Source organism: Melospiza georgiana, chromosome 4, assembly GCF_028018845.1.
Source record: "Melospiza georgiana isolate bMelGeo1 chromosome 4, bMelGeo1.pri, whole genome shotgun sequence".
NCBI lineage: Eukaryota > Metazoa > Chordata > Aves > Passeriformes > Passerellidae > Melospiza > Melospiza georgiana.
Genome location: NC_080433.1, coordinates 2,622,873 through 2,644,870, shown reverse-complemented (window position 1 = coordinate 2,644,870; position 21,998 = coordinate 2,622,873). Strand labels below are relative to the sequence as shown.

The window sequence follows — 21,998 nt, the reverse complement described above, 5'->3', positions numbered from 1 at the left end:
ATCCACACACTCTGAAATGCCAGCATTTCTGATGGAGCAAGAGCTCAGTGCCCCAAGTCACATCCGAGTTTTCCTGACCATGGCTTTTGAGTTTGTGTTTGAATTTGTTGGAGAGTAGAAACACCATCCCTTGAAGGGATCATTGGTGACCAGAGCTGGGAACTGCTCTTCACAGACACATCATCCCTTAAAAAGAATTACACCAAAACCCATCAATTTTAGGTGAGTTTTTCCCCCTTTCTTCTTTACACTCCCTGCTCTGCTGTATGTAAATTCTAAATCATGGCATAAATTAGAGACAGAGCTTTTTTTCAGTTTAAAGAGAACCAGTTTTTCTTTTATGAAGAAAAACCTGAACGAAAAATGCTTCAGCTTTGTTAAATTTCAAAACTCAATTCACTTCATAAAAAGCTGCTCAGAGATGGCACATCACTGGGAGATATTTAAATGCAGACAGGGAAACCTTCCTGTTGAGCAAAACGAGGGCCATGGGGTTAAAACACAGCCATCATAACCTTTATTGCTTCATTTTTGTGAAGTCATTAACCACAGGAGGACCCCAGATGTGCCACAGCTCTGGCAGCTGGAGTGAAATCCAATCCCCACATCAGAACCTAATTTATGGCCAACCTGTTGGGAGGGGGTGAGGAAATCAGGGGTACTCAGGGAGCTGGGGAAAGCCTGGTGTTGACAGAGCTCAGCCCAAGCCCTTGCACAAACACACAGGGGAGGAGCCCCCACTCCCGTCAGGGAATTTTTGCACGGGGAAATTTCTGCATCTGAAAGCAACTGAAGCCCACGACAGCACCCAGCTTTGAACTCTGGGCTCAGCAGCCTGGGAAGCATCAGGATGGAATCAAAGGGCGGCTGTGTGTTCAGGACAGGCTCATTGCAAGTGACAGCCCATTCCCCCGAAGAGAAGAGCTCGGGGAGGAGCAGGGCAGGCATGGGGAGAGGGGAGTGAATTGCCCGAGGTCATTCTGCAATCAGCAACAGAGCCAGGAATAGATCAAGGCTTCCTGCTCTGCCATGATGTCACACTGGGTTGTTTCTGACCATTCCTTGTTGCATTTGTGGAGTTCCCAGATGAAGGGAGGAATGATGAATCTGACTCCATGTTCTTAAAAGGCTAATTTATTATTTTATGATACTATATTATATTAAGAATGCTATACTAAACTATACTAAAGAATACAGAAAGGATACAGACAGAAGGCTACAAAGATAACAATGAAAACTCCTGACTCCTTCCAGAGTCCCAACACAGCCTGACCCTGATTGGTCATTAAGTCAAAACAACTCACATGAAACCAATGAAACAATCACCTGTGGATAAACAATCTCCAACCACATTCCAAAGCAGCAAAACACAGGAGAAGCAAATGAGATAATATTGTTTTCCTTTTTCTCTGAGGCTTCTTAGCTTCCCAGGAGAAAATCCTGGGCAAGGGGATTTTTCCAGAAAGTATGAGAGTGACAATTCCTCATGCTCTCCACATCACCCCCCAGCCCAAGCTGGCCTTTCCCATCCACTCCTTCTATGGAATTTGCTCTTCTCCACACTCACCCATTTCAGGGTCTGCTCCAGTTACTGTGCCCTTTTGATTGCAAGTTCCTGGGTGTCAGGGCCTGCTGTAAGTGCAAGCATGCACCTGAAGGTATATTGATTTCAGCTTTGCATGCCTAAATACTTCCTTGCTTCTTTAATTCACCCCATCCTGCCAACGCCAGTCTCCAAATCACATGGAAGTACTTTGGGCATTCCAAAATATTCTCAAGTGTGCTGTGCCTCCCAAAGCATCCCATGGTGCTGCTGCTGATGCCTTGAGAAGGCTGAGCTAAAGCAGAGTCTGGGCTAGATTTCCAGAATAAAACAGGGATTGATGAGAAGGATCTCCTGCATGGCTGCACCTTGGGCAGCACCAGAGCCCAGCCAGGGCTGCACCCAAGATGAACCAAAACGGCCCCAAAATGCACGAGCGCTGCCGGGGTCTCTCCCTGGGATCAGCTCTGCTCCATTTGCACCTTGCAGTTCATTGTCCCATTGCAGCTTGAGCCCAGGCAGTCCCACCCTGCTTGTTTTTCTCTCTCCAGCCCACGGGGTTTGTGCTCCTGGGCTGAGATTTGGCTCATGTGTCCTTGGTGCCCAGCTGGAGCAGGAATTGTTTTGTCTCCCTGCTCTGTGCACACAGCTCACCATCCCTGAATGTGAAGCCCAGACCCACACACTAAAGCAGCTCAGAATGGGAAAAATAGAAAAGCCAAACCTGAGGCATCAAAACTCAGCTGTGAGTGTCAGATGTGTGATCCCAAGGAGATCCCAGCCTCCTCCCTGGACTCACACGCAGAACCCCTGCTCACTGCAGGTGCCATAAATCCTGCAGGCTTCCTTTCCCTTCTAAGCAAGGCTGGAGGTTTTTCACTCAGCTTTGAGCAGTTTGGGGACAGTTTGTGATGGCATCAAAAGGAATCCATGGATTAGGGGGTGCTGATGTGCCAGGTCTGTTCCAGCCCCTTTTTCCCCCTGAATTGAAGTTGCAGCCCAGTGTCCCTGCTCTCGAGCCACCTCCTCTATATTCTTGGCCTGGCCCAGGTAGGAGACCCTGACCTTCACAGAAAAGTTTCAATTCCACCTGCAGTAGAATGAAGAAAACAGGAAGGACCAAAAGAAATGGCCCCATCTGAACATGTTAATCAGATTTCCATCAGGAAAACCCTGCATGAAATAACCCTGCACTGAGCTTTTCTATTATCATCATGTTGGAGCACCTCACGACCACCAGCTGTTGATGAGACCCTTATCAGAGCAGAGAAACACCATTACTGTCACTTACAGCCAGGGAACAGAGAAATAAGGGATGTTCACATCTGAACAAGTTGTCCTCAGCTCTCCTAAGCTCTAATGGAGAGAAAAAAGAACATTTTTGGACATAATTCACCTGCCCTGCTTTAGGGCAGTCTCATTCCCTTGCAGAATGAGATGATCTGTGTGTTGAAAGGTCTGATTTCTCTCCTTGGAGTGGGAATGAAGCTGACAGAACTTCCTGGGAATGGAGATTTCCCCACTTAATGAGCTGAAACCCCACTCTCCAAAAGCTAGGTCCATAAAAGTCAGTAGCAAAGCAGGAAGTGAGTGCAGGATTCTTATCTTTTAGTCTGATCAAACTGTAGGTGGACATCAAAGGTGAACAGAGCCAAAGGGTCACCCCAGGAGTAAAAAAATTGTGGGGGCTTGAAGGAAGCTCCTCATGGGTAAGGAACAGAGGGGATGGAGAACTGGAATATCCTAAAAAGCAAGTTAAAAGGACCTTGAGGCAAGGTGATTAGTGGAAGAAAGGGGAGAGATGACAGAACAGCAGAGCTGGGGGTCACACTGCTCATAAAACACTGCGGATGTGAGGATGATCCACAAGGAGCACACACTGACTGTCCCAGTGAATATATATGGGAAAAATCTTGCTAAGACACCGTCTCCAGCCCAGATATTGTAAAGGGGGAACTCAGTCCTGCCCCAAACATCATCTTCCCACCCTGGTCTTCATTTGAATAACTGCAGCATAAACAGGGAGAGCAGACAGACATGCCTGAGATCATCCAGAGATCACCCATGGAACAAACTGGGAGCAGATCCCACCCCAGCCTGAAACCCTGAGAGGGAAATTCTGGGCAGTTTGGCTCCAATTCCACATTTTGAAGCTTATTTTTATTTAAAAAATAAAAATAAAGATGTCAAGTTGGGAGGCAGGTGACAAGACTGACCTGGAGGAAGGGATTGCAAGGTGGCCACCAGCACCTTTCCATCAGGAGAGCGAAAATAGCAAAAAGCAAGAGCCATCAAAGAGCAGTTAATGAAATCACCTGCCACAGAGAATTGACAAAACATAGAAAATAAGTCACTGCCGAGTCTGCCAGAGCATCCCTGGCATGGACAAGGGGATATATTTAGTGCCAGTGATCTCATCTTTCCTAGCAGTGAGGAGAAGGGCAGCACTGCCATGGCAATGTCAGGCAGGGCTTGCAGAGGGGAGAGCCTGAGATTTCCTTAACAGGGAAGGAAGCAGCACAGAGGCTCCACCACAGGGCAGGGGCTGCAAAATAAGCAAGGTGAAAACCCCCGGGGGGGAATAAATAACCCCACAGAATATCAATGTTGGTTAACAAAAAATGACAGAATCTGTGTAATGACTTTGGGGTTGTTCAGCTCCTGTTGCTCTGAGCTTTTCTGGAGAGGTTGAGCTCAGATCCCCCTTGCCAGGTACTCTGGTTCAAGCTAAAGATTCATGCTTTTTTAACAGAAGGGCATAAAACACCTTGGTGAACAGCCCTGCACCTGCACTTCCACCCATTGTGCTGACAATTTGTTAAAGCAGAGCATTGGAATATTAATTACAACAGATCTTCCAATCTCCTGCCCTCCATCTCTCTGCCAGTCCCCTAAGAAGAACCAGATTCCTCTTAAAACCGAGAGGTTGGCTTAAAGAATCACAAATTAACAATCAGTGCTCAGCTTTATCTTGCTATTGTAGTTGCTATCAGTGTCAGGATGTGTTTGGGATTGTATTTATGTTATATTTACCTGCATCCTTTCAGTCCCCTCCCCTCAAAATGAGAATATCCCAGTCATGTGCCCCAAAGCCACATCTCACATCTCTACATGAACAGATGTGATACACCAGGGCAGTCCTGCACTGCTCACCATCTTAAAATATATTCTTTTCCTGCTCTATTATGATAATTTATTTCACTACTGGAGCTCCCAGGTGAGTTCAATCCTCCAGCTTCCAAGCAGACAAAAATGCTAACCCGGCAGAAGAAGTTTAACAAAGAGACTAAAAGGCAGCAGTCTCATAAGATCTCCCACCTCTCCACATATTGCAGACTAAGACAGACGTGCAAGGAAAACAGACATACAAATTTGCAAACATTCTCTTTTTTTTCCCCCCCTTCCTCTCTACATTAATAGAAAAATTAGCTAAAAATTCAGAATTTAGGTGGGATTTGGGGAATTAATTTACATCATTGCAGGGGGAGAAGGGGCTTGAAAGCATCAAAACATTTTGACTTTTCAATCTCACGGTAGAAATATCTGTGAGAAGAGAACTAATTAAATAAAAATAAAAAAGAAAGGGAGGAAAGGGAGGAGAGGAGGTCAAATAACCATAAGTGGTTGTTTCATAGACCACACAACTTTCACAGCTTGTTTGTTGTATTGAAAAGGAGAGGAGGGAGAAGCAATCAGTTTTGATTTGGCACGGGGCTGCGTTAGGGTTGGGTTTATTTCTTGTAAAATGCTGCTCCGTTCCATAAGAAAACAACAAAATGAGTTATTCTCATCGTAGGAGACACTCCAGACTAACAGGGTGCCAGGGTCCCACCTCTTCCCAGAACACAGGAGAAGTGTCCTTGTCACTCAGGTCCTCTCTCTGTCCTCAACACCTTCCCTTAGACCCCAAGGAGATCAATCAGTGGCACAGGAAACCCGAGAAAAACCCACAGAAATTTGTGAGCAGTGGGAGGGAAAAGATCAAAGTGCCTGTGCTGTGTGAAACCACATCCAGCCCAGCAGATATCACAAGCCATAAACTCCCCCTGGTAACCCAGCCCTGATCAGCCACATGACAAACACAGGGAGATGTGCACAGTGCCAGTGGTGGTGTTTAATTAGAATTCATCAGGAGGGGTCCTGAAAAATTCATATGATGAATTCTGCTAGTCTCAGTGATAACCTTTTTCCTCTGACATCACTGGGATTTATCGCCAGCTTCAGTTTAAAAATAATTAATGAAATTACAAGAAGTCAGGAGGATGACTCCAGAGCTCATCCGTGAGGATCTCAGCAGGGTGGGATGCCAGCACAGCTGCCAGGGTGCCACAGATGGAGTGTGCTGGGCTCCTCTGCCAGTGCACCACATCAGCTGCAAAAACAAGCCTCAGCACAGCTTCCCAAAGCCACCAGAACGCCCCAGGAGCTGCTGCTTTGTTATCCAGAGTGACCCAGCCCTGGGAATCACCAGCAGAACGCGTTCAGCACGACAGAGTGCAACCAGAGCTCAAACCCACAGAGGAACTTGCTCCCAACTTTCCTCTCCAGACTTTATTGTATTTGCTGGGTGCCCCATGGCAGGGAGGAATGAGGAATCTGACTCCATGCTCTCAGAAGGATAATTTATTATTTTATGATCTATATTATACTAAAGAATGCTATACTAAACTATACTAAAGAATACAGAAAGGATACAGACAGAAGGCTAAAAAGATAATCATGAAAATGCCTGACTCTCTCCTGAGTCCTGACACAGCTTGGCCCTGATTGGCCAAAGAGTGAAAACAACTCACATGAAACCAATGAAACAATCACCTGTTGCATAAACAACATTCCAACCACGTTCCAAAGCAGCAAAACACAGGAGAAGCAAATGAGATAATATTGTTTTCCTTTTTCTCTGAGGCTTCTCAACTTCCCAGGAGAAGAATCCTGGGCAAAGAGGATTTTTTACAGAAAATAGGACTGTGACACAGACTTTGCTTCTCTTGGCACCCCCTGGGGGTCCAAACCATCTCTCTTTAGAACCTTGGAGTGTTCCAATGGATTCCAGCACTGGATTTCAGCACACACTTCCAGGCTGGCTGCTCCAAGGAAGGGGGATCCCAGCTTGGTGCCTCCTGGGTGAACAGCTCTCAGGAGTGATGTTCCATAGCTTAGGGGCTATCTCCACAAACACAGTCCTGCCATCTCTAGTCGAGTGTGGACACCAACCCAGCTGGCAAACCTTTTTTTTGGGAGTGTTTTTAGGAGTGTTTTTTGAGTGTTTTAAAATACTACTCGAACTCTTTATAATTCAATGTCTCTTTTAGTTTAGAGGAGGAGAGACCATCCTTGGTGCCATAGTGACATTGGCCAGGATGAAGAAATCCAAGAAATTAGAGTCAAATAATGAGAAAAAAAATCATTGACATCAACCAAGATTTTACACCCCCAGGTTACAGGCAGGTCTATAGGTTTAGCTGCTGCTGTCACAGCCAGGAAGATTCTTTTGGGTCACCCTAGGCACAGCAACCCAGGGGGACTTGGCAATTCACATCTTTGATGGACTGCCCTGGTCTGGCCTTCAGTCCATATTTCTGCACCCCTCACCCAGCAATCAAAGCCTTCCTAATTCCATTTGGTCCAGGAACCTGCAGCTCTTCCATATGGTTCCATTTAGGAGAGGTGAGAGGTCAGCAACAGGGTTTGGGAGGTTAGAGGGAAAAAAATCCAAAGAAAAACAAAAAGACAAGTGTCAGAACAAGCAGGAACAGACCCCTGAGTGCCACAGAGCAGCACATCTTCACTCCCACAGACACCAGGTGGGCTGGGGCCTCCAAAACTAGCACAACTCCTCACACACCAGTCTAACAACCAGAAATCCATCAAATTTGGAGGCTAGGGCCTCTAAAAACCAGCACAACTTCTCACACACCAGTCCAACCATCAGAAATCCATCAAACTTGCCTCCAAAACCAGCACAACCCCTCGCACATCACCAATCCAGCACAGCTTACCTCTAAAACCCAGCACAACCAACCTCACACGCCATTCCATCAGTCAGCATGGTTTTACCTCCAAACACCAGCACAACTCCTCACACACCAGTCCAACAACCAGCAGGTTTTTCCTCCAAAAACCAGTACAACTCCTCACACACCAGTCCAATATCAGCAATCCATCAAATCTTGCCTCCAAAAACCAGCACAACTCTTCACACAACAGCAATCCAGCAAAGCTTGCCTCCACACGCCAGCACAAGAAACCTCACACGCCATTCCATCAGTCAGCATGTTTTTACCTCCAAACACCAGCACAACTCCTCACACACCAGTACAACAACCAGCAGGTTTTTGCCTTCAAAAACCAGCATAACTCCTCAAACCAATAACAAGAAATCCATCAAACTTGCCTCCAAACACCAGCACAACTCCTCACACACCAGTCCAACAATCAGCAATCCAGCAAAGCTTGCCTCCAAACAACAGCACAACTCCTCACACACCAGTCCAACAATCAGCAATCCATCAAATCTTGCCTCCAAAAACCAGCACAACTCTTCACACAACAGCAATCCAGCAAAGCTTGCCTCCACACACCAGCACAAGAAACCTCACACACCATTCCAACCACCAGCAATCCATCAGAGCCTGAGCTCTCCCCAGCCAGGCTGCACCACAGAATGGGACATAACAGTTCCAAAGAGTCCTTAAACCAAAATTAAAGAAAGATGAGGGGAAGGGCTCAAGTTGGAAAGGAGCAAGGGGGATTTATTTCATTCTATTTTATTTTATTTCTACTTTTATTTCTTAAGCCCCACATCAGCATTCACAACTCCTGGATGTGCTGGTGGCACTGAAGTTCCCTCTCGGGGGTTCACAGCCTCTGCACTGGTCAGGACATGGGGTGTGTGCAGGGGAGATGTGGAGAGAGATCTCGAAACCATCCCCAGCCCATTGCTGCTTATCCTAACAAAGAGAGGCACATTCCTTTTTGCCTTCTAATTAAAAGCTGGCTCAAATCAAACCTCTGCTTGCTACACTTCGTTGTCATTTGAGGGAAAAAGCTCTTTTTCCAAGCTGTGTCGCTTCTCCAGCTCCAACACAACTAATTACACTGCCTTTGTTTGCTATGAACTCACCCTGCCTTTGCCAGGCCAGGAGTTGGACTCTGATCACCACCACAAATTACTGATTATGGGTCACAAACCAAACAAAGCCTACCCCAGCTTGAGCATCAGCAGAAAGGAGGAGAAAATTACTGTTAAATGCACATTCCCCTGCGTTTCCTCAGGGGCATCCCACAGCTGCTCTCAAATTAGAGGGTTCCTAGAGGTGGGCTGGGAGAGCTGCTTAAGGCAAATTGTTTTCCTAGTGCAACAGTCAGAGAACAAAAGCTGCAAGGCATGTGTTTACTTAGGAGATTTTTTTTTTTTTTTTGCATTCATACACATATTTGCACAAAATACATTTCAGAATTATGCATCTGTGGCTGTTGTGTTTTCAGCCCCTCCAGCCCTGCACAGCAGTGATTTCCAGCACCTGGGAGAAGGTGTCAGCCCAGAGTGCAGCAGCTACCTGCAGGAAACAGCTCAGCTGAGACTCAACAAAGCAGAGTCAACGTGAAGAGTGGGGACACGAAATTTCTGTGCAGAACATTCCCCACAGGCACAATGGGATCCTGTAAGGAGCTCCAGAGAACCACAGAGTATCCTCAGTTGGAATGGACCCACGAGGATCATCCAGTCCTGCTCAAGACACCCTAAAATCCCACCCTGTGCATCCCTGAGAGCATTGTCCAAGTGTTCCTGGAGCTCTGGGAGCCTTGGGAATGTGGCCATTCCTTGGGGAGCCTTGGGCAGTGCCCACCACCCTCTGGGGGAGAACTTTTTGTGACCGTGTTCACAGGGGTCTGAGGATGAGGGAAGAGACGAGGATCTGACTCCATGTTTCAGAAGGCTGATTTATTATTTTATTATATATATTATATGAAAACTATACTAAAAGAATAGAGGAAATTATTTAATCAAAAGGCTAGCTAAGAATAGAAAAAGAAAGAATGATAACAAAAGCTTGTGGCTTGGACTCTCTGTCCAAGCCAGCCACTGTGATTGGCCATTAATTAGAAACAACCACATGAGACCAATCCCAGATGCACCTGTTGCATTCCACAGCAGCAGATAATCATTGTTTACATTTTTTTCCTGAGGCCTGTCAGCTTCTCGGGAGGAACAACCCTAAGGAAAGGATTTTTCATAAAAGATGTCTGTGGTACCTCTCCTCTGCCCATCCCTTCCTAAGGCCAGGAGCTGTCAGACTGTGCTCTCTGCATTCCCCCACCAGCAGCTGAGGCAGAGATCAGACATGTGGCCAGAGGGAGAGGGAGGAGCTGATTTTGGGCACAGATAGAGCAGCAGGGTGGTGAGGATGATGGAGTGGAGGACAGTGCAGCCAAGGGCCAGTGATCAGCACCCAGGCTCATTTTGGGTCTTCTGCAAAGAGTTTGTAGAAGGATGGCATTTCAATAAACCACATCTATTTTCTAAAGCTTCAATGCTTTCCTAGCACTAACTACTTAGTGGGGAGTCCAGACAAAAATTAAGACAATGTGAAGAATCACCCCCCAAACAAAAATCATCAGGAGAACTTTTTAAAAAGATCAGCTTGCTACAACCACATGCAAAGTGAAAAGGAGAGATGGATACACAGCACCTTATCAGGGACTTGCTCTTCTTTCAACTGGCTCCCTGATAACATATGGAGCTTAATCAAATATGCAAATGATGTCCTATCTAGAGACAAGGGAAACAGAGAAATAAACCCAGAGACCGTGCATGAAAACAAGCCGATAAAATAAAATAAGGGAGTGGGGAGAAGGTTTCCTCTTTTTGATAAAATTATTTCAAACGATTAAATTAAAGCAAAACTAATTAGGAGAACCACACTTAAGCCGACTTCCCTTAAGAAAGGTCAGCAGGCAAGAGGCATTCAAATCAAAGGCAGATGCAAGAGGCACTTCAAGGGCTCCCTGAAAAGTCATTATCCCAGTCAAAAAGGAAGGGGCTAGAGAGGAGGAAGGCACCACAAGAGCCTTTTTGGCTGGGCATCCACCTGGGAATTCACTGGAGTGTATGGAGAGCTCAACAGCCTCTCTGGAGGCTGGAGAGCAGAAGGAGCAGGTGAAGACCAAAGCTGATCACCTGATGTCCCAGCCACAGCATTTCCCTGAGAACAAAGGGACAAAGAGAAGGAAACGGACCAGAGGGACATGGGAATGGATTTGCTTTTCCTTGTATCCCACCCCTACATGATTTCCATCAAGGTGCCATGCCGGGCTCTGCAGCCTGACACCATGCAGAACATCACCTGCCACCACCACTGTCACAGACATCTTTTATGGAAAATCCTTTCCTTAGGATTTTTGCTCCTGAGAAGCTGAGAGGCCTCAGGAACAAAATGTAAACAATGATTATCTGCTGCTGTGGAATGCAACAGGTGCATCTGGGATTGGTCTCATGTTGGTTGTTTCTAATTAATGGCCAATCACAGTCAGCTGGCTTGGACAGACAGCCGAGCCACAAACCTTTGTTACCATTCTTTCCTATTCTATTCTTAGCCAGCCTTCTGATGAAACCTTTTCTTCTATTCTTTTAGTATAGTTTTAATGTAATATATATCATAAAATAATAAATCAAGCCTTCTGAAGCATGGAGTCAGATCCTCATCCCTTCCCTCATCCAAGAACCCCTGTGAACACGGTCACACACCACCACAGGGCAGGTGACACAGCCAGGTGTCCCCCCCGGGAGGCTGCAGGACCCAAGGATTCCAGCAAGGAACAGGCAGCAGGACATTGTTACCTGTCCCCTCCTGTTTGGTTTTATCACTAACATCCCCCTGCCTGCTCAATGCGCATCCTCAGCCCTCTGAGGGGAAACCCAGCTCTGCAAAGCTGTCAAATGCAGGCTGCATTTAAAGGAAGGGTTTGAAGAGATGAAGGCACAGCCTGCTGCCTTCCCTGGGCTCACCGGAGCCTGCTCTATCTCCTGGAGCTGGGAGCAAAAACACACAGGGCACAACTGCTGGTGTAGAATTTGGAGGGATTAGACAGTTATTTGCAAACCTCACTGCATGATCACAAGATTCCATCTCTGACAAGGCTCTGAGTCACAGCTAAAGCAGAACATCCAAAAAAAAAAAAAAAAACCAAAAAAGAGCAGCACTCCACACATGTAGGAAAAGCACCCAGCGAAAGCACAGCTCAGCCAAACCCTGCACACCAGCACGGAGATTGCTGAGTAGTCAGAAAGCAGAGAGGGGTACTCGAAGGAGAGACATGGAAAATTAATCGCTCTCTGCCAAAAAGCAGGCTCCAGTTCTTCCCAGGAACAGCAGCCTTCAAGTCACAGGGAAAAAAAAAAAAAAAAAAAAAAAGAAAAAAAGGAGTTTTCCTCCTGCAGTTTTACACTGCAACAAGCTGCAGTGTGAGACATGGAGAAGTTGTAGCTGGAAGTCTCAGAGCAATGGAAATGAGGGATGTGAGAGGCAAAGCAGCCACCTGCAGTGATGGAACCCTCAGTGGGTGTTTCAAACAAGTGCTGGCTGCACCAGTTCAGCAGCAGAGCCTGGACAGAGCCCCTCTGGTGTGGGTTTAGGGCAGAGGATGGATCAGGGTAATCCAGGCTGGAAGGGACCTCACAGGGTCTCTGTCAGAACCCAGAAATTCCTTTGGCTGCCCTGGAGGACTCAAGACCCTGTCAGGGGGCTTGGAGACCCTGGCACAGAGCCCAAGACCCATGTGACTTTGATTTAGCCCTTGGAAAAAACAATTACCAACCTTATATGAAGAATTTCAAGCCATGAAAGTTTAAGCAGAATGATAGTGAATTTATCATGGGGTGAAAAATAGACTTCTGGAGTTTTTAGAATGGGGGTTCAGGGGGCAAGATGAAGGAATCTGGGGGTGTCCAACCTTTCTCCTTCTTCTTCTTGACCTCCATCTTCTGCTGCAATGGTGGCACTTTTGGATTTGTTTAGAGTAGAAGCTCACTGTCTAACATAGGTGATAGGTATTGGGAAGTTACTGTAAATATTGTACACGTAGTTTTTAGTACAAAAAGATAACACCACCCCAGGGGCAGGCCTCTGACTGTCCTGCTGAGTGGACCTCAGCTGGACAGGAGAAAGAATTTTATAGATAAGAAACAATAGACAACCTTGAGACCGAGAAATGAAGAGCCCTGACTCCTCCTTCAATCACCAGGCTGGGAAAAGAAACTTTCTGACACATCTTGGGGTCACTGTGACCAGCTAGAGACCCCAAGATCTAACCCAACCTCCCGCTCAAAGCAGGTTCTGCTGGGAGATCAGTCCAGGTTGTTTTGTCCATTCTGGCCTTGAAATTCTCCAAGAGCAGGAACTGCTTCTTCAAGGTCCCCATGGACAAAAAGCTTTTCCTTATGTCCAATTGGAGTTTTTTCCTGCCAACTTATGCCTGCTGTTCCACATCCTCTCCTCACTCACCAACACAAAGAACCTGTCTCCAGCTCCTCAATAACCTCCCCTGCTGGCACGGCAATGCTGTAACCTGGTCCCTTCCACATTTTCTCATCCCAGCCTGAATAAGCTCATTCCTCTCATCCCCTCCTCTCAGGGCAGGTTCTCCAGCTCCTGCCCAAACTCTTGACTCTTTCCTGAACTTGTTCTGGTTGTCAACAAAGCTTTTGCTCTGAGTAGCCTAAAACTGGGGGCAGCATCTGGATGTGGCCTGGCAATTGAGCCCAAGGTGATCACTTTTCCTCCATCTATATCCTGCATCTTTGATTTCACCCATGGAACACAATCCATTCATATTTAGGTGATGTTTGAGGACTTTATGATCATCACAATGATTATTACATGACCCAGGAGAAATTGTGCCACTGCCCAATGTCCACATTGATTCCTGTGGAAACCCAGGGCACTGGGAATATTTCTGTGTCTGCTCTGGGGTGCCCTGACCTCCAGGGCAGCACTGACTGTGACCCTCATCCATGGAGAAAGTTTCCTGGACTTCGAGATAGACTGGAATCCACAAAAGTGTGCAATAAATTATAGAGAGCAGTGTAGGTGCATCACTTGGTGAGAAATTGAGGTTTTGGGATTTTTAGTGTGTTGTGGATGGAAGCAAGATGGAGGGCACAGGGTGTCATCCTGGGTTTCTTCCTCATGCTTCTTCTTCCTTCTTCTTTTTGGGTGGCATTTTGTAAATGGGTGGAAAAATCTGCATTGTGCGCTCTGTGGGATCAGTTATTGGGTTAAAAGGGAAAATAATCCAGGTGTCAGTTCTTAATTGGATAGTTTATTCTTAAAAGCCCTTGTAACAAGAGATTGTTGGCCATTTTGTGCCTTCTAATGAAAAGCTGCTGAACTCACAGTAGTGAGACTGTTTTACTGATAAGAAATGATAAACACCTGAGTCTGAACATGAACTGCCATCTCCAGTGCCTTCAATCCAGACCCAGAGAAACCAACAACTTCCCACCACCCCTTTCACCCAACCAAGTGCAGAGTTCACCACAGCTACCAAAACCACAACTTTGACTGCTTCAGCCAGAAAAATTAACTAATTTCCAGGCATCTAAACTGGCACCAACCTCTCAAAGAGGGGCTGCACATCAAGGTAGAGCACAGACATCTACAAACATCAAATTCTGACAGGAACCAGCACCGCTCCATCACGAGTCAGTGAAGCACCTGGACTCCTGCTGGCTCAGGAAGCTGTGAGGAGAGGCCTGGGTGAACCAGCCCCTCTTGCAGAAACCATCTTCCCAGCAGGAGCCAGAGCCTCTCCAGCACATTTTCATAGCAGTCAAGTCCACCTGCCAAACAGCTGGGGGAAAAAAAAATAAAATTCAAAAGATCTCCAAAGTCTTTAAAGGCAGCAGAGGGAAGGAGAGGGAGCTGAGTTTCCCTGCTGGGATTCACACAGAGCTGTCAGCTGCAGAATTCCCTTCAGGGAGTATCAAAACTGAGCAGGGCTTCTTGTTTTGTGTGTATTCAGAAACCCCCTGGCCTGGAGGAGCAGTGGGGATCTCTGTGCAGCTGCAATCAGACTGACATTCCAAGCATGGAAATCCCAGAGCTGCTCCCTCCTCGGATGGGAGATAAATCCCAACCCCCTGGCTGGAACTGGGACACCAATTCCATGGGCAGGGACATCTTCTACTCCACCAGGCTGCTCCAAGCCCCATCCAACTGTGGGAACCCAGGACATTGCTCTGGCTGCCCTGGAGGACTCCAGACCCTGGCAGGGGGCTCAGAGACCTTGGCACAGAGTCACAAACACCTGTGCCTTTGATTTTAGCCCATGGAAACAATTCCCAACTTTGTGTGAGGAGTTACAAGCCACAAGAGTGTGAGTAGAATGATAGTGAATTTGTCACAGGGTTAAAAAGTAGAATTTTGGGGATTTAGAATGGGGGTTCAAGAGGCAAGATGGAGGAATCTGGGTGTGTTCTGTCCTGCTTCTTGTCCTCCATCTTCTGCTGTGATGGTGACACTTCTGGATTGGTTTAGAGCAGAGACAGACTGTCTAACATAGGTGATAGGTAATGGAAAATTATGGTGAATAAAGTACAGGTAGTTCTTGGTATAAAAAGCCAACACCACCCCAAGGGCAGGGATTGTGCCACAACCCAACCTGCTGGACAGATCTCAGCAGGTCAGAGAAAAAAATGTTATCTATAAGAGAAAATAAACAACCTTGAAAAGCAGAACCAACTAATCTTGACTTCTTCTTTGGTCTCGGGGCAAGGAAAAAGAGGCTTTCCAACATCTCGGGGTCATCTCAACACCAGAGACCTCGTCATCCAACCTGGCCTTGAACACTTCCAGTCACAGCTGAGCACTTCCCCAGCACCACAGTGAGGGGCCAAAATGAGAACTGCAAATCCCAGCTCCCAGATTTAAAATTCTCCCTTGTCACAGATATCTTTTATGGAAAATCCTTTCCTTAGGATTTTTCCTCCTGAGAAGCTGAGAAGCCTCAGGAACAAAATGTAAACAATGGTTATCTGCTGCTGTGGAATGCAACAGGTGCATCTGGGATTGGTCTCATGTGGTTGTTTCTAATTAATGGCCAGTCACAGTCTGGCTGTATTGGACTCTCTGTCCAAGCCACAAGATTTTGTTATCATTCTTTCTTTTTCTATTCTTAGCTAGCCTTCTGATGAAATCCTTTCATCTATTCTTTTAGTATAGTTTTAATGTAATGTATATCATAAAATAATAAATCAGCCTTCTGAAACATGGAGTGAGATCCTCATCTCTTCCCTCATCCTGGGGCCCCTGTGAACACCGTCACACTCCCTGTGGTGCTTTGTCTCTGGATCCAGGGAAAGCAGCGTCCCAAGGGCTCAGGGTTATCCAGAGGATGGATAAACCATGGAACTGAGGATGTTCTCCTAAACAGAGTTGATACCTGGTGGGAAGTGCTGGCCAGATTTCAGAGCTGTTGGATCCAAAAGAAAACCTTCACCCCACACAACATTCCACATCTAAAAACCCTTCAAAGACCACAAACTGATTGGATCTGATGAAAAATTAAATACAGCCCACAGAGTGAAAGTGTTGGTTTTTAAGTTAAAGTTCCCTCTCCGCAAGGAATTCAGCATAGAAAAGGCTTTGAGTGAAATATTTGGATGGAATAAAAAGAAACCAAACAATTTCTTACAAGTTTCAAATAAATGAAAATTTCTGCTACTCCATTATCAAATACACATTTCAAAACAGACCAGATTTTTTTTTTTTTGTGAGATATACAATTCCTGGGGCTGCTCCCAGGCTGACATTTTTGTAAGCTCAACTCTCCCTTTACACCTGCACCTCCACACAGAATTATTGCAGGTAAGTTGTATTTCTTTGACTGGAAATGATCTGTACAGAAGCAGTGACCCATAAATTAAATGCCTGGGGAGGGAATACAAGGAATATGGAATACTGCTACGCTCTTTTAGTGATGCCAGGTATTGGTGGCACCAGGAAAGAAATCCAAATCAATCCCATGGGTACATCCCTGCTTTTGTCCTGCACTGAAGAGCTGAGTGTGAATGAGAGAGTGAGCAAAGGAAAAAATAAAATGCCAGGGAATTTTGGCACCTGGTTGTTTCACAGCAGAGTGGTTTGTAGGGAGAACAATCCCAGGAATAGCTCCTGTGCTGTTTGCAGGGAGACAAACCAGACATTTGCTAAACTCGAGTTTATTTTTGCATCTCCTGGAAGAAATCACTAAAAACTCCCAGGGTTGCCAACTGCATTTCAGCCACGGGTTTTGCCTGAAGCATTCCCCAGGGTGCAGAGGGGTTTGCAGCCAAGGAAGCCCATCAGGATCCCTGGATTGCACCAAACTGTGGGAACACTCACCACCAAAGTGGCACAGACACATGGGACAGCCAGCACAGGAGGAAATCAGACACTGGGTTCTAACCAAAGCACAGCAAGATTAAATATTTCTCATTAAAAATGACACGAGTGGCCAGGAGTGGTTTTCCATCCCACCTGATCTGTTGAATTAAGCTGTTTGAGGTGATCACACACCTCACAGCACTTAACACGTTCATTTTCTGTCGCTCTGTTTTTTTAACATTTTCTAGGCCTTCTGATGTTGACATTTTTGTACTGAACTTTCTCATACACTTTCTGTAAATAACTCATTGTTTTGCATTCCTTTATGGAGGAAGAGAAAGTTGATGGACTGTTGGTTCGCCCAGTGTCATTTGAGAGGTGGCACTGTCACCCTCCGATCCACTGTCACTCTTGGAAAACTATAAATGTTTAAGTCAGAAAATAAACTTCCCTTTTTCTTCACCTTGAGAGCAGCAGTGTGCACTTGTGTTCTTTTGTGTCCTATAGTACAACTTTCTCCAGCACTCTTTGAGCAAGGAAAACATTCCCTGCCATTTGCAGGAGAGGAAACGAGACACGGAGGCACACCAGAAGTTCCTGGCAGAGCAAAGGACTGAACTTCTCCTCCATCTTCAAGAACCCACAAATCCCCATGAAACCTTTAATGTAAGGACAGTAGTTCTTATATGGACAAGGAGAATTTTTCCTTTTCCACAGGTCTTCATTTTTATCCTATTTATTTTTTCATTCTGCAGGGCTGGGCTGTGTCACATTCACATTCTCTGGAAAAATCCCTTCACCCAGGATTTTTCTCCTGAGAAGCCTCAGAGAAAAGGGGAACAATTCTTATCTCATTTGCTTCTCCTGTGTTGTGCTCATGTGGAATGTGTTTGGAGATTGTTTCATTGGATTCTGGTGTGAGTTGTTTTCACTCTTTGGCCAAGTGGGGCCAAACTGTGTTGAGACTCTGGAGAGAGTCAGAAGTTTCCATTATTATCTTTTTAACTTTCTACCTTAAGTATCCTTTCTGTATTCTTTAGTATAGTTTACGTAGTATTCTTTAATATAATATAGTATCATAAAATAATAAATTAGCCTTCTGAGAACATGGAGTCAGATTCATCATTCCCTCTTTCATCTGGGAACCCCACAAATACAATAGGGCTGTGCCATGGACAAGGCAGCAGAATTGGAGGGAATATTTCTCCAGCACATTATTCTGTGCCTTCCTGATGGACTGCACAGGGAGCTTTGTGAATGAGCAGGGGTTGCAAAATGTATTTTGCCTGGGGCAGTGAAATAGCTGGGGCCAAGCGTGTCATTCGGTTTCACTCACACTTTCCCTACCCTATCTCTATCTTGGTTTTTCCTTTTCTTTCCCTCTTTGTTGTCTTGGTTACATGGGCAGACTCCTGATACTCTGCTAGTATTCATTTTAATGATATGTTCCCGTGAAGCACAATATTTTCCTTCAGTTGTGTGTGCCACTGGATAAATTCCTTTGACACATGTGACATTTGTATATCAACTAACAGATATTGCTTTATGACTGTGGGTATTTTGCAGAGCATTCATGGATCACATAAATCAAAGTCTGATACACAGTCTGCCTCTTTCATACACAAAAAAAAAAAAAAAAAAAAAAAAAAAAAAAAAAACCACATAGAGAGGAAAATACTGAAACTGCAGGGGAAAAAAAGCAGCAAAGTTTCTCCAAAACCATCTTGTAATGACTTGCAGCAAGTCTTCCAAGCACAGAATAAATCCTGCTATCTTGGGGATAATCTAAGAACTCCTTTTTCATGCCATCCCAAATATTCCACTGCAGCTTGACCGAGGAGCTGCAGTGCACCAGGAGAAGCAGCAGAGTGTGACACGCCTGGTAGGACCCAACAGCACAAAAAATAAAAAAAGAAATCCCAGCTCCTGGGTTTTATCCAGGAGTTACATCTAATCCTACAAGGCTTACTCCAATTTACCAGTGTTTTTGAACAGAAAACAAACTTTGTGCTGAAATAATGGCTTATGCTGGAGCTGCAATCCCAATGCAGCGTTTTCCTGGCAGCACCTGATTGATGGGGCAAGGTGGAAAATAAAGCATCCAAAGGCCCATGGCAGGGGTCAAGGAGCATCAAGGGAAAGTCCTGAGTGCCAAACCACGCAGAGGAGGTGACAGGTTGCTGTCCCAGGGTCAGACACCCTCAGGAGCACTGGAGGGGGACAATGTGAGGAGGAAAGTCAGGGATTGCAGAAGACACAGCAAGGATTGGGGTGGACCTAAAGGTTTCCAGGAGTCTGGATCAGTTGGTCCAAAACAATCACACATGGTTAGGGGAGCCTCATTTTGCTTTGTGTTCTGCCCCTTTGGGGGAAATTCATTCACCTGAGCAAATCTCAGCCCAAGGCTCCAGCCCCACTCCAACTCACCCAAAGTTAGAACTACCACAAGTGGAATATTCAGCATGTTAGGAAAAAGCTTCATTTTATTCCCTTTCTCAAGTTACACCAGCCACTTCTGCTCTCCTCTGCTCATTCTTTACCCTATAAGGCTGTCCCTGCTCCCTACCACACTCCATAAAGCACAGAAAGATTTCTCTCCTATTTTCCCCTATTAAAGAGGAATCAGATCTTGGACTCTGCAGTGCAACCTGCAAAGGCAAAGACAGAGCCATGGCTGAGTTTTCTTCTCCTGAAGCCAAAAAAAACCCCAACCAAAAGCTTGTGAGTGCAGGGAGAGCAGTCATTAAGTGTTTAGGTCTTTTTGATATTTACCATTCAGATCTCAGCTGCCCCATTTCCCTCCCTCCAAGAGACTGACTGGAGAACTGAACAGTTTATTATGATATCACACATGACAGGGAAGCAAAAGCTAATTAGCCAGGGAAGGAGATTATTTTTATTATGACCATTTTTTAAAACCATTTGGCTCCTTTTTCACATGCCTGAATAATAATAAAAAAAAACCTACCATATTTTCTTTTCAAAAGCATGAGCAGCCTTTCCTCTGCTTTGAGCAAAGCCAGAGACATTTGCCAGTGGGCAGGATCCCATTCCTCCCTCAGCATGGGGGAAATACCATCTGAATTTACAGCCCAGATTTGCTTTTCAAGTGAAGAAACAGGTAGAGAATAAAACCAGAGATTCCAGACTATCCCTAAGCATCCATGAACAAACAACTCCCTTCGCTCCCCACAAGCCACAGTGGGTCACCTTTTCACATCACCTTACTTGCCCCAACTTGGAAGTCTTCACTCACAAAAGGGATTTAAACAGGAAACAGCATCCTAAAACATCTCCAGGCTCTGCCCAACCTCTCTTCCCAGCTTCTCCCCCATCTCCATGACCATGGCCAAGCCACCATCTCCTTGCACAGGCAATGGCTTACAACACCCCTGGGCTGAACATTCAGACCAACATTGCCAGACTGGCACAGAGGGGCTGAAATGGAGCCAGTGCCCATCATTATCCCACTTCCAACAACTCATCTTACCCTGGGAAAGCCACAGGTACCTCCCCAGTCTCTCTGGGGGCTTCACAAGGCAAACCCCAGCCATGCAAGGGCCACATTTCAGTGAGAATGCCCAGAGAGGAACCCAGACACGCTCTTGATTCTGTTTGTGAGGCACTAGCCATAAACACAAAGCTCATTATGGCTCAGGACAGAGCTCTCCTTTGATGCAAACCCTCTTCCTTCAGCACAAACCCCAGGCTGACATCAGCAGGGCAGCCCCCGATCCCGTGCTGGGCTCGTGGTGAGATCACAACCCAGTCACGCTGCCCTGAAGAAAGATCTCCAGAGCATGGATGCTGTTTCCCAAACTTCAGCCCCAGTCTGATTTTCTCCAGCATGCACAGACACCCTGTGATCAATGACTCAATTAGAGACGGTCTGAACACCAAAAAATTCTGTTGGATGCAAATTACATCACGTCCATCTGCGACTGTGGTTTGACTTCTGAAGCATTAATTTCCTGATGAATAACTACTTGGAAGGAGGATTTTATCCTTTCTCAGATCATCTTTATCCCTTGAGGGTGAAACGCAGTTTCTTTGCCAACCAAACCATTTTTCATCCTCAAAATAGGAGCACCTTCGGACAAGGACCGCGCTCGTGCTCGACGCAACACTTAAATCACCATAAAAACATGAAAATCTGAGTTAGAGGACCACGTAGGTCTTACCTTCTTGAGCTTGCCACTCTTGGTGCCCACAAAAGCCAGGGAGTGATTCTTGTAGACATAGGCAATCACCGAGGTCATCCTGTCCCCATCCTCAGTGAAAATGGGGAGCCCTCGCACCATGGATGATACTCCCAAGGGGGCATTCATATCCAGGCCACAGAAATTGTCATCAATTGTTAACAGCTGCAAAGGAAGAAAGAAAAAAGTGGGTAAACAGCTGAAGTCACCAATTTTTCAGCCATTTGAAAAGTATCCATCTGTTGCGTAACGTGCCTGTAACTTATGCAGGCTGACGAAAATCAAGGAGGACTGGAGAAAGAGGTGGAAAAAAGAAAAAAAAACCTCTCTGATGTTACACAATGAGTTACAGCCAGAAGGAGAGCTGGAAAGTTGGTTCTGTTGAATGACAGCCCAGCAGGATACATTACATTAAGCCTTTTTCCTACTGCTGTACCAGTCAGTTTTACCAGTCAAGACTCACCAATCAAGTGCAAGTCTGCTGAAAATGTCTTAAACATACCTAAGTTCTGTCAAAAAAAAAAAAAAAAGTACACTATTCCTGTAGATCCAGAGTATCCAGAGTAAGAACTACTGAGCTAAATCTGCACTGGCAAATAAAATTATAAAATAGACCCTGACCTGTCCTCTGGACCCAACACTAAAGATCACACCTCTACCAAGCCTAAATAGCCACTCCTCTCCTAATTTTAAGCTCAGCAAGGTTGCTTATGTTACATCTTTGGAAATTTTCATCCCCCACGGAGTGCCCAGGCATTATCCAAGAGAGAGATGGTCAGTTGGTCAGCCCAGGCCAAGTCTGCAGAAGGGACCATGGTAAGAATTAAATATCATGAACTTAAAGCCCTTTCCAGTGCCTCAGGGGGCTCCAAGAGAACTGGAGCAGAACCT

General features: G+C 45.8%; 1 protein-coding gene across 1 annotated transcript in view; it reads right to left on the bottom strand.

The window, feature by feature from the left end:
• PLXNA4 (plexin A4) overlaps positions 1–21,998 on the bottom strand; it is a 510,488-nt gene that overhangs the window by 431,697 nt on the left and 56,793 nt on the right. The window contains exon 3 of the mRNA XM_058021923.1: positions 21,090–21,272. Within this exon, the coding sequence (XP_057877906.1) occupies positions 21,090–21,272 (183 nt within the window). The remainder of the gene's footprint in view (positions 1–21,089; positions 21,273–21,998) is intronic.